This window comes from Myotis brandtii, unplaced genomic scaffold (assembly GCF_000412655.1).
Source record: "Myotis brandtii unplaced genomic scaffold, ASM41265v1 scaffold369, whole genome shotgun sequence".
NCBI lineage: Eukaryota > Metazoa > Chordata > Mammalia > Chiroptera > Vespertilionidae > Myotis > Myotis brandtii.
Genome location: NW_005364180.1, coordinates 173,132 through 185,616, shown reverse-complemented (window position 1 = coordinate 185,616; position 12,485 = coordinate 173,132). Strand labels below are relative to the sequence as shown.

Below are 12,485 nucleotides of genomic sequence, written 5' to 3'. Positions count from 1 at the left end.
TCCTGGTGCTGTGCCGGCTCCCGTCCCCCAGGGGCGCTCCTGGGCCTGTCCTGGGGTCGGGGTAGGGAGGCGCAGTGGAAGGCGGTCTGAGCTCAGACAAATGCCCACCTGGCTGGGTTGAGGGCTCCTTGAGATACTTGGAATTATACTCAGAAGTCATGAAGCGAGGGCCCTGGAACAGAGGGTGGGGATGGGGACACAGGTGGCCGGGCCCAGGGGGCGGCTGGGGGCGGGCAGCTCTGGGAATCTGCTCTGAGACCTGTGTGCTGTGTCCTGAGCGGTGAGGGCCAGTCCGACACCCGGACACGAGCTCCTCTCCGACCAGGCCTCCCAGTGCCAGAATTCACGAGAGCACAGCTCCCCGGCGACCACGAAAACCACCTCCCACCCCACACGGGGCTCCTAGGGATGAGCAGCGGGGCCCGGAGCCCCCAGGAGGGGCCCAGACCGGAAGGGGCCGGAAGAGAGGAGAGAGACGGAAGCGAGAGAATGGGAGTCCACTTCACAATTCAGGGCCCGGATCCGAGGCGCCTGGGTGAGGAGGGGAGCAGGGAGCCGGTGTTAAACCCCAAGACTCGCAGGAGGACCACTTGGATGCATGCCGATTTGGGAATCAAGTCCTTTGCTCGCCCATTTTTGTTTTTGTTGTTGCTTTTTGGTGCCCCGAGCCCGCATGTAGTGGGCTCCTTGGGGGAGTCAGTGCAGAGGGAGGAGGAGGAGGAGGAGGAGGCGGCGGGTCGGCCCCCTGCCCAGCCCGCAGCCCGCCTTGGGGTCACCCACTCACGTGCCGGGCATTCTCCCACTCCACCGAGCCCTTGTTCTGCTGCTGGAGCAGGGGCACGTGCTTGGGCTCCAGCCCGGTGATGGCCTGCGGCCCGTAGTCCTGGGTGTCAAAATGCACCTTCCTGACCTGGGGGGGAGAAGGGGGAGCAACCAATCGCCCGCCTGGTGAGGGCGTGGCAGTCACTTCCTGACCCTGATTCTGCCCTGGACTCCCAGGGTCTCCGCAGCAGCCTCCAGGGTCCCTGTACAATGAGGGCAGGTCCTACCCCTCTGCTCAGAGCCCTGCAGTACTCGCCGCCCTGAGAGTAGAAGCCCATGTCCGGACAGCAGCCCACAAGGCCCTCGGCCCCCCTACTCCTCTCCAGTCCCTGCCTCCTTGCTGTCCCTCCTCACCCCAGACACCCCCCACCCGGGCCCCAGGGCCTTTGCACTTGCTGTCCGCAGGGCCTGGGACCCTCCTCCCTCACATTGCTGCCGTTGAGCGGAACACTCACCTCCCTCACGTCTTTGTCTAACGTCTCCATAGCAACCTTTTCTGACCTGATTTGCAGGGGCAGCCCCTTCACTTCTGCTTCACCCCCTGCCTCGTCCCTGTTGTAGTCTCCCCAGCACTTATCACCGTCAGCCATGGAAGAGATGGCCAGGACAGTGGTGGAATGAATACAGGAGTGGGTGGGTGGGTACCCGGAGGTGATGGTGATGATAGGAATGGTGGCCACCACAAAGACGGGAAGGAAGACGGGGGTGATGATGACAGATGTGGGAGTGACAGCGATGGTGAGCATGGTGGTGTGGGCCCGGAGACGGGGAAGGGATGCTGGAGATCCTGGGGATGGGGTTGGGCGTGGGACTGGAGAAGGGCGTGGGGATGAAAGTGGAGCCACCATGGCTCCCTCGTACCCAGACATCTCAGCCTGGACCAGTGCCTAGCAGGGCAGCCCTGCCCGCTGGAGGAATCCCACTCTCTCCGGCCCAGCCCCCCTTCCACCCCATCTCAGCCGCACCCACCCCCCCGGCCCAGCACTGACCTCCTTGGAGGTGGGTGCCGTGCTGGCCTTCTCCAGAGAGTAGCCAGAGCTGGTCTGGTACAAGCTACCGGGCAGCGGGCATTTGCCGTCAGGCATCTCCAGGGGGCGGTAACTCTGGCTGGTGACTGTCTGGAAGCTGTCCCGGACTTGCTCCCTGAGGGCAGCAGGAGCTGTCACCCCGGGGCCTGGGGTGCTTCTCTCCAGCAGCTCTCCGCCCCCCTCCAGCCCCCAGGATGCCTCCGAAGTCCTGTGGGCCCCGGGTCCTTAGGAGCCAGGCCCTGAGCCCCCCAGAGCCCCAGACCGGGGCAGGCAAGGCTCAGGGTCCCCGTGCGTGTGTGTCTGTGAGAGCTGAGGCCCAGCAGGGCAGGGGCTGCGAAGGGGGTGTACAGACCGTACCCCATGGCTGGATTGTCAGGAGCATGGAGACCGGCTTGGTATGAGACCGCAGGCCGGTAATTCGATGTGTAGCCGGTGCCTTTATGACTGCCCATGCGGGGCTTGAACTCCTCCCGGCCTGCAGGTGTGGGGGAGGGCAGGGAGGCAGGACCCAGGTCAGCAGGGGGGGAGCACAGAGGGCGGGGCTTCCCAGGCAGGGCCAGCTCCCCGCAGGGCCCAGGGGCCCCGTGATGGAGAAGGCACAGCCAGGGCAGGAACCTGTGCGATAGGAAAGGCCTGGCCCTCTGGGACTCTGGCTGAGGGCCCAGGTCAGTGTGGCAGCGTCACAGGATGGGTCCTGGGCAGGGGCTACGGGGGGGCCTGCGGACAGCAAACGTGTGAACACGGTCCCTGCGGGGCTCGGGGGGCTGCGGTCACTCTGTGTGACAGGACGGGGGGGGCTGCTTCTCTCCCGCAGAGGCCTCCCCCATCCTCCTGTGTCCTGGGGGGCTCCCGCACAAAGGCGCCCTCACCGTAGGCTGTGCAGTAGGTGGTGGCGTAGAATTTCATGGGGTCCGTGCAGCCCCCTGAACTCGTCTTCACGTAAGGGGAGGCAACCCCCAGGGGGATTTTCCCCATCATCGTGCTGTGGGGCAGGGCCCCCGGGGGCCTAGGAAGGAAACACACAGAGCCTGGGGGTCCAGCAGCCCAAGGGCCCCGGCTCCGGCCACGGAGACCACAGAGGAGGTGATGGAACCCCACCCGGCGGGCCCCTCCCCAGGCCTGCCTGTGTCCACCACCCACACCTCGCACTGAAGGAAGGACTCGTCCTTGTCAGCATGTGTCTCGGGTACTGGGTCTCGGTTCACTTCCCCACACCTTGGTGTGAACTCCCGTTTTACAGCCGGGGAAACTGAGGTTGCAAGTGATGAAGGATTAGCTCATCGCCGATGGTAGAGCCAGGACCTGGGCACAGGGCACCTGACTCCTGCGCGTCCTGATCCTAACCCAGTGATGGCGAACCTATGACACGCGTGTCAGAGGTGACACGCGAACTCATTTTTTTGGTTGATTTTTCTTTGTTAAATGGCATTTAAATATATAAAATAAATATCAAAAAATATAAGTCTTTGTTTTACTATGGTTGCAAATATCAAAAAATTTCTATAGGTGACACGGCACCAGAGTGAAGCTAGGGTTTTTCAAAACGCTGACACGCCGAGCTCAAAAGGTTCGCCATCACTGGTCTAACCCCACATACCGTCCTCTGGGGACCGACGGCCAGCCTCTGGCCGGTGGGAACTCCCGGCTACTCCAGCTGGACGCCCACGCCCAGCCCCCTTGTCTCTCCCTCCACTCCTGGGGCCTTGCCCACCTCCCACCAGAAGTTGGCTCTGCCCAACCGCAGCTGGCCCCACCCTCACCTGCCCTCTGCAATGGCTGTGAGGTCTGCGAGAGGAGAGGCGACAGGAGGCAGGAGCTGCTCCAGAGAATCCTGGGCCCTCAGGGAGGTGGCCAGGCCGGGAGTAACAGTGGTTGCCTAGCAACCGGCGCCTAGCAACAGCGTCCCACGCCTCTGATGCCGTTCTAAGGCCAGGGCCCTGTGAGGGGCTGACCTGGCCGGAGGGGGCAGGGTGCCAGGAGTTGTCCAGGCCAGAGCCTGCCTCCACGGCCTCCCCCATCGCCAGCCTCCGCCTGCCAGGGCCCAGCAGAGCTGTTCTCTGAGTGACGCGAAATAAAAGATAATCCAGAGCAATCACTTCCATTTATTGAGTACCCACTTCTCAGCAGACACTTGCCATCCGTTATCTACAGTAGCTCTTCCAGGTCGCTATTATGATTCCTCTTGTCCCATGGGGACGATGAGGTTAGGCAAGCAGCGCGGCTGGAGAGCTGGCAATCAGAAAACAAGGCTGGTACGCAGACGTGGGTGGGTCCAGGCTCCACTCTCAGCCTCCGGGTTAATGAACGCTCGGCGTGTTCTGCCAGCACCAAATCCGTGCCCAGCTCCTCGGCGCACATTAATCTTTATCCCCGAGGAACCGCAGCCCTCGCGGGTGTGGTTCAAGCCGGATCTGTCGCCTTTGATGAGGTTCTGATCCCCTCACGCCCCCACTTCCTCCTCTTCCCCGAGGGCTGTGGCTGCCTGCGCACAGGGCTGCTGGCGGGCTGATGAGAGCGCGGACTCAGCACCTGAATGATAACTGAGGCTCAGCTTTTATTTACTTATTTTATTTTTAAAAAATATATTTTTATTGATTTCAGAGAGGAAGGGAGAGAGACAGACAGAAACATCAATGATGAGAATCATCGATCGGCTGCCTCCTGCACGCCCCCCACTAGGGATCGAGCCCGCAACCCGGGCCCGTGCCCTGACGGGGAATCGAACCGTGATCTGGTTCATACACAGGTCGATGCTCAACCCCTGAGCCAGACCGGCCGGGCTCAGTGTTTAAAGCTGCTCTTCTCAGCCTTATTTTGCAGATGGGAAGTGAGGCCTGAGGACGAATTGCCCGGGCCTCGCAGCTGGCGGAGGCAGAGCCACGCCCGAGGCCCCTGTCCCACTGGGAGGGCCCACTTGCCCCCCCTTCTCACCTCCCCCCCGCCCCCCACCCGGGGCTGGCCGCTTTAGGGCTTGTAAATGCTTAGCACTGGATCTCTGGGGAGGTGGGGTGGGCGTCCTGATCTGTAACATTTGCCAGTTTCCGGGGCATAACGACTCCTGTCGTGACTGCTTTCAAACTCCAAGGCAATGTCGCTGAGCTGGGAGCCGGGAGGACGAGCTCAGGAGCCCACTGAGCTACAGTGTGTCCAGCACACGGAGGCCATGGCCATGGCCGGAAGTCGTCTCAAGGTTAGTAGTTACATCAGCAGGCGATGACTTTGAAGTACTTATTACCTTCATTTTAAAATGTATTGATTTCAGAGTGGAAGGGAGAGGGAGAGAGAGAAACCTCAGTGATGAGAGAGAATTATGGATCGGCTGCCTCCTGGACGCTTCCTACTGGGGATTGAGCCCGCAACCCGGGCAGGTGCCCCTGACCAGAATCCGCAGGCCGACGTTCTAGCCACTGAGCAAACTGGCCCGGGCCCCCTTCGTTGTTCACGTGGCCAGGTTTTCCTTGTTAACAGTGGCTGAGTTCCACAGTCAGCTTGTAAATTCCCTGGAGGTTTCACCTGCTCTCATGCTGGGTGTGAGCACCCTTGCCCTCAGGAGAGGGTGAGGTGTGAATGCAGGGGAGTGGGGGCGGGGGCGGCTGCCCCTGCTGCACTCACCCCGAGGCGACTGGGCCTGCCAGGGAGGGTGCCAGTGTCTACATCTGACCCCACAGAGGGACCCCGGACTCAGTGGGGCCCAGGGCCCCGGGAGGTGTGGCAGGCAGAAGCGAAGGCGCACAGCCCTGCCCTCCAGCGAGGAGCTCCCAGTCCAATGGCCGAGGCTTCCATAAGCGCCACCCATGAAACACAAGAGAGGGTGGGGGGCTCCCCCGGCGAAGGGAAGGAATGGGTTCCTCAAAGTGTCTGTAGAGAAGTGCTGATCACAAGCAAGAACTCAGACTCTGAAGCCAGCTGGCCTGCGCCCTGCCCGCCCCTCCCCCATTTATAGCTGTCAGACTCGGTGCCTGCTCTGCGTGCCTCAGTTTCCCCTTCTGGAAAGTGGGGGCACTATTGGTAGCTACCCATGGGGTTGTGGTACGCCTAAAGCACTTAGCCCCGTGTCTGGCACACTTAGATGGTAGGTGCCATCTTAGAGTTAGGAAGAGGCCTTGGCAAAGGTTGGGGCCGGAAAGTTACAAGCAGGCATTCCACAGGGCCCTGCCCTCGGCGAGCCAGGGCCTCAAGACCCAGGAGTGTGATGAAGTCCAACGCAAGAGCCTGAGAGGCCTAGCTCAGGAGCCGCTTACGGCTCCACAGCTGGCGGCTCCTCCTTCGCCTCCCTGACCCTGTGGGGGCCCCTGAAAGGGAGGAACACAGCGCCCACCCGCAGGGCTGGGGTGGATCTGAAATGCCCTCTGCAGGAGGCCTGCACCCGGCAGAGGTGAGGGACAGCCTCCATGTGGAAGACCCACAGGACCAAGGTGGGCAGTGCCCGGCCTGCGTGGAGCAGGGGTGGCTGTCCCCCGAGTCTGGGCACCGAGGGGTGAGGGCGCAGCTGGGGAAGGCAGCCTGCAGGGGCCTGTGCCCAGGGTGCCTTTTAGCAGGGGGTAAAGCGTTTCAAATGCTCCCCTAGCGCCGTGGTTGGCAAACCGCGGCTCGCGAGCCACATGCGGCTTTTTGGCCCCTTGAGTGTGGCTCTTCCACAAAATACCACGTGCGGGCGCGAAACTTCATGGCCCATGTGCAGAAGTCGGTATTTTGTGGAAGAGCCACACTCAAGGGGCCAAAGAGCCGCATGTGGCTCGCAAGCCGTGTTTTGCCGAGCCGCAGTTTGCCGACCACTGCCTAGCGCCTGGAGGGAAGCTCTGAGCCGCTGGGACCACCTGGGCGGGTGCCCAGAAAGACTTGGGCAGGAATTCCCCAGGCGGAGGCCCTCCCGGCCCCAACGCCCATCAGGGCCGGCAGCTGTGGTTCTCTGCTGTGTGGCGACACCCAGCGGCCATAAGCTGGAACTGCAGGAGAGGCGCTGCCTTCCTGCGGCTGGGGATGCAGGAGGGGGGAGCCCCGCGACTACATTGCCCCAGACGCGAATGGGTGGAGGCAGCTTTGGCTCTGGGGTTGCGCCGGGCCTGCTGGGTGCGGGGCAGATCCTCTGGGAAGTGCTGAGCCTGTGGCCGTGCGCTCCACGCCACGTGGTTCCGAAGGGACAGACTGCCCTGGCTAGATGGGTGACCTCGGTCCAGGCCTGCGCAGTAAGATTGAGAAGGCAGCGCTTCCAGGGCCGAACATGGGGTTCAAGTATCTCTTTGCGTCCCTGCTTTCAGTTCTTTGGGGTGTGTATCCAGAAGAGGCGTTGCTGGGTCCTATGATACGGTTCAAGTCCCTGTGCTGGAGGCCTGCGGCCAGGCCCAAAGGGTGCTGTTTCCTGGGCCCTGAGACAAGGGGTGCTGGGGAGTGGGGAGAGGCGAGGGGGAGGGGTACAGGATCAGGTGTGGCCTCAGGGAAGGCCTGGGCTGAGCCCCCTTAGCCTTTAGCCGGGAGAGGAAGAGGAAGAGGCAGAGGTGCTGATGTCTAGGGTGAGCCCAGGTCACCTCCCTGCTCCTTCCCGAGCCTCTTCTAAAACGTGGGTTTGAGGTCTGGCTCTGTGACAAACAGGGCTGTGTGACGTTCCTTTAGTAACCGCCCCTCTCTGGTCCCGCTGCCTGTGAAAAGCAGGGGCGGGTCTGGAATAGGAGGTCCGGCTGATGTGTTTGTAGTGGGAGATGTGTTGCTTGTTTGGGCTCAAGCCTTGGATCTCTCTCTTCAAATGGATATTGAAATGATGGCTGTCCCCCATCTACTCCTCCCCCCACTTCATCTGTGATGCAGCAGGACCCCCAGCCCACCCTCTTTCCGGCCCCGGCCCCTCTGCCTTGTTACAGGGGAGTGTGGCCTGGCCCTGCGGGGCCTCTGGGCCCTCACGGGCAGTCTCTCCCAGCCAGACCCTCAGGCATGTCCACAGAGGCCACGGAGTCCATGAAACAGAGCTCACCAAGCCCCTCATTCTGCCAACGGGAACACTGCTTCCGAGCCCAGATTCTTCTGAGGCCACCTGCAGACCTCCCCGAGAGCAGGTGCCCCCACTGTGCGACCACCTGGATCCCAGCGGCCCCGAGGAGCCCCTGCGGTGGAGCAATTTGAAGTTGGGACATGGCGTACCAGGGCACTGCCGAGTGGCAGGGGTGTGGTTATTATGGGTGTAAAGACTGGGTCCAGCCCAGCCAGTGTGCTCAATGGTTAGCATCAGCCTATAAACCAGGGGGTCATGGTTCGATTCCCGGTCAAGGGCACAGGCCCGGGTTGCAGGCTCGATCCCCAGTGGGGGGCCTGCAGCAGGCAGTGATCCATGATTCTCTCTCATCACTGATGTTTCTATCTCTCTCTCCCTCTCCCTTCCTCTCTGAAATCAGTGAAAATAAAAAGACTGGGCCCAGGGAGGAGCCTGCAGACGGGCCAGATGCCTTCGGCTCCACTGCGGGTTTTCCCGTTTCCAGCTTCTCTGCAGGACGACTTGGGCCGGTAGGAAGGTCCGCCGCCTTAGGGAGGCGGGAGAGCTGCAGGGCCAGGCTCCTCAATCCCCCTGGCTCCCCCCGCCCCCCTAAAAGGTGCTCTGGAGGCCCTGCTCACGAGGGAGGCGGGAGAGCTGCAGGGCCAGGCTCCTCAATCTCCCTGCCCCCCCCCCCCTAAAAGGTGCTCTGGAGGCCCTGCTCACAGCGCATCACCTGCAGGAACGGAAGTAGCCCCAGTCTAAGGGCCCTAGTCCCATCTCTCCATCTTTTGTAAAAGGAACCGCCGCCTGGCGGCTGAGCCCGCTCTCCCCTCCGCCCACCGCCCACCGCCCAGCGCTGGCGTCACTGCTTCCCCTGCGTTTCCCCCCTCGGAGGGCGGGCGGCGTTTCCTGGAAGAACGCGTGTTTATGTGATGGCTGTCCTGCCTCTGCCTGTTCTGTTCTTTCACTGTCTCCTCTGGGGGAACTGGTTGATCTTGCACGAGGTTTAAAAATTCATGACTCCTGGGAAAGATGAAACAAGATGAAGCAGAAGATAAGAACCTAATCCTGGCCCCCCACCGGGATGGAGATATTCTGGGCAGTGATTGGGATTGGGGGCGGGAGGGAGGTGGTCAGGAGGGTGGGTTCTGGACTCACGGAGATATGGGGTCGAATCTGTCGGGCTGTCTGGCTTCCTCCACTTCCCGCAGCCGTTTCCTGGGCTGTACCTTGAGGTCACAGTAGCACTCACACACTTAGGCTGTGGATTCGGGAAAAAGACTGATATTTCAGTGCTTAGCACACAGCCCGGCCTAGGGAAGGCACTCCTCCGTGTTTATGATTATTTTCCATTTCCCAGACTCCCTCGCGGTTCGATAAGGGCCATGCGGCCAGTTCTGGCCCCCAGCGCTGTGGGAGGGATTGAGGGGTGCCGCTGCCAGTCTGAGGTCACTAGGAGTGGCCATGAGTTTTCCACTCTCTGCGGGTGGGGACCCCGTGCTGGGATGGAAGAACCGAGAGACGGACGCAGCCTGGAGCCCTGCGTCACCGCATGGAGGCCCTTCGGGGAGGTGGTAGCCGCCTCGCTGCTTCTCGCCCCCTAGGCCTGGGCTCTGGTCTGTTTCTGCAGCCTGAGCGGAGAACTGGGGGTGGGAGGACTTCTTGGGAAAGAGGTTTGGATTGATTCTGTGTTAGTCAGGGTTCTCCAGAGAAACAGGACCACTCGGATGTTTACACAGGGAGAGATAGAAATAGATTTATTGTAAGAAACTAGCTCATGCGATGATGGAGGCGGGCAACTCCCAAGATCTGCAGGGTGAGTCAGCGGGCCGGAGGCCCCAGAGAGCCGGTGGTTGGGTTCCCGTCTGCGTGTGAGGGCCTGAGAACCGGGAGGCCGGGGGCGGGGCAGGGGGGGGGGTTCCCCGCTGAAGATAAACAGGCTTGAGGCCCAGGAAGTGCCACTGTTGCTATTTGAATCCAGAGGCAGGCGATGAGCTGACGTCCCCGTTGGAAGCCAGGCGGGCAGGAAGGACCGATGCTGGGGAGGACGGGTCTTTCAGGCCCTCAGCTGCTGGGAGGTGGCCCACCCACTTCAGGGAGGGCAATCTGCTTTGCGCAGTCTACCGAATTCGATGTTAATCTCACCCCGAAAACGCCCTCACAGAGACATGCGGAGGGTGATGGACCGCCTGAGTGCTCTGTGGCTCAGTCAGGGTGACGCAGGAAATCAAGAATCACAGTTCCTCCGTCGCCGAGATGGCGCTTGGCCCGGCAGAGCAGCATCTCAGACATGTGGAAAAAGATGTTTTGATCCCCAAAATAATGAGAGAAAAGGCCCGAGAGAGAGGTTCTGAACAAGTTCAAGATTTTACCAAATGTTGCAAGGAGTCTGGGAATGCTCATGGTAGTAAAATGCCGGAAAGAAAATTCTGCATTAAAAGAACGTCTAACCTCTGCGTTGGACGGTCTGCTCCGTGCCACCTTGTCTCTGGATCCATTTTTGTTCGTCAGTTTATGTTGATCATTGTATCCCACACAGGAGTGAGATCCTGTGATATTTATCTTTCTCCGACTGGCTTGTTTCGCTCTGCATGGTGCTCTCCAGGTCCATCCATACTGTGGCAAGTGCTATTCTGATCCTGCTTTTTATGAAGAATGTACAATGGAATACCTGAAGGAAAGGGAAGAATTCAGAAAAACTGGAATTCCTACCAAGAAAAGGCTACAGAAGCTTCCAACAAGCACGTAGGCAAATACTCAAATGATACTAACTCTACTCATGGAAATCACAATTACCTAAAAAAATGGACTCAAGGAAGTGTGTCTGCTTATCCTAAATTATGGAAATATTAATTTTATCTGAAATAAAGTTGTGTTTTGTTTTTTTTTTTAAAAATCAAGCATCACATTGCGTCGTAGGGGAAGCAGATGGACGAGGGGCCTGCCGAAATGTTAAGAGGATGGTAGTGGCAAGGAAGCCGCGGCCTGGTCGTTAAGTAGCCTGTCGCTGAACTACAGATGTAAGACCTAAAACCGCAAAATTCCTAGAGGAAAACACAGGGAATTCGCGCCTTCACGTGGATCTTGGCAATGATTTTGTGACTATGACCCCAAAAGATGCACAAGCAACAGAAGCAAATGTAATGCAAGGGGACGGTCTCAGACGCAACAGCTTCTGCCCAGCAAAGGAAACGCCCAACAGAAGGAGAAGGTGACCTATGAATAGAGGAGAGAAAGGTTTGCAAACCACGTATCGGAAAAGGGATTAACATCCAAAGTGTATAAGGAGCCCCTACAACTCCCAAAGGCAAATAACCCAGCTTAAAAACGGGCAAAGGACATTCATAGACAGTTTCCCAAAGAATATATACAAACTAGAATCTCAGTGCGCAAAATCGCGCGGCCTCACCACACGCACAGCCCCGCCCTCCCGCACCGGTCCTTGGTCGTTATGGTGTTAGGGCCACTGGGTTTTTATAATATATTTTATTTTATTATTTTTTTAAAAATATATTTTATTGATTTGTTTTACAGAGAGGAAGGGAGAGGGACAGAGAGTTAGAAACATCCATGAGAGAGAAACATTGATCAGCTGCCTCCTGCACACCCACCCCCTACTGGGGATGTGCCCGCAACCAAGGTACATGTCCTTGACTGGAATCGAACCCAGGACCCTTCAGTCCACAGGCCGACACTCTATCCACTAAGCCAAACTGGTTAGGGTGGTTTTTATAATACAGATGGCCAACGGGCACATGAAAAGGTGCTCCACGCCTCTGATCATCAGGGAAACGCAAACAAAACCACCATGAGATATCCCCTCTCACTGTCAGCACGTCTGTTATCAAAAGACACGCGCTCAGGGCTGCAGGGTGTGGAGAAAGGGACCCTCGTGCACTATTGGCAGAGTACCGAGGCCCCTTCAACATGTTTGAACGGCCCAGCCAGCGTGGCTCCGTGGCTGAGCGTCGACCTGTGAACCAGGAGGTCACGATTAAATTCCCAGTCAGGCCTGATACATTGAACTTCATCAAAGACACTGCTGGGAGAATGAATACGCAAGCCACAGGCCGGGGGGAAATATTTGCAAACGTTTCTCTGGCCACCGACTGGTATGCAGGATAAATAAAGTACACGTACAATTCAATAATAAGATGACAACAACCAAATTTTAAAATGGATAGAAGGCCCTGGCCGGTTTGGCTCAGTGGATAGAGCGTCGGCCTGCGGACTCAAGGGTCCCAGGTTGTGGGCTCGGTCCTTAGTAGGGGGTGTGCAGGAGGCAGCCAATCAATGATTTCCTCTCATCATTGTTTCTCTCTCGCTCTTCCTTTCCCTTCCTCTCTGAAATCAATAAAAAAATGAATAGAAATAAATAAAATGGATAAAAGACTTAAAAACAGACACTGTGCAGAAGAAGATATATGAGTGGCCAGTAAGCACGTGAAAAAAGTACTTCACATCATTAATCGTGAGGGGAATGCAAGTTAAAACCACAGCAAGGCGCCGGTCCCTGCCCACCAGACAGGCTGACGTTTGAAGGACTGACAGCACCAAATGCTGACCAGGTCCAGGGGCGACTGGCTCTCCCAGGCACTGGTGGAGGGATGTGAAATAGCGTATCTGCTGTGGGAAAAGTCTGGCAGTTGCTTTTTTGTTTGTTTGTTAATCCT

General features: G+C 58.6%; 1 protein-coding gene across 4 annotated transcripts in view; it reads right to left on the bottom strand.

The window, feature by feature from the left end:
- Positions 1–3,698, bottom strand: part of PPP1R32 (protein phosphatase 1, regulatory subunit 32) — a 7,414-nt gene extending 3,716 nt beyond the window's left edge. For 2 of the 4 annotated variants that reach the window (XM_005872190.2, XM_005872191.2), the window contains exons 1-6: positions 3,611–3,698; positions 2,720–2,856; positions 2,208–2,325; positions 1,812–1,965; positions 785–910; positions 109–172 (exon numbers count right to left, since the gene is read on the bottom strand). In XM_005872190.2, coding sequence (XP_005872252.1) covers positions 109–172; positions 785–910; positions 1,812–1,965; positions 2,208–2,325; positions 2,720–2,828 — 571 coding nt within the window. In that variant the 5' untranslated portion in view covers positions 2,829–2,856; positions 3,611–3,698. Of the gene's footprint in view, positions 1–108; positions 173–784; positions 911–1,277; positions 1,737–1,811; positions 1,966–2,207; positions 2,326–2,719; positions 2,857–3,610 lie in introns of those variants that run through there. The other 2 variants (XM_014544549.1, XM_014544550.1) reach the window with 1 other exon arrangement.
- Between the last annotated feature and the right edge of the window lie 8,787 nt (positions 3,699–12,485).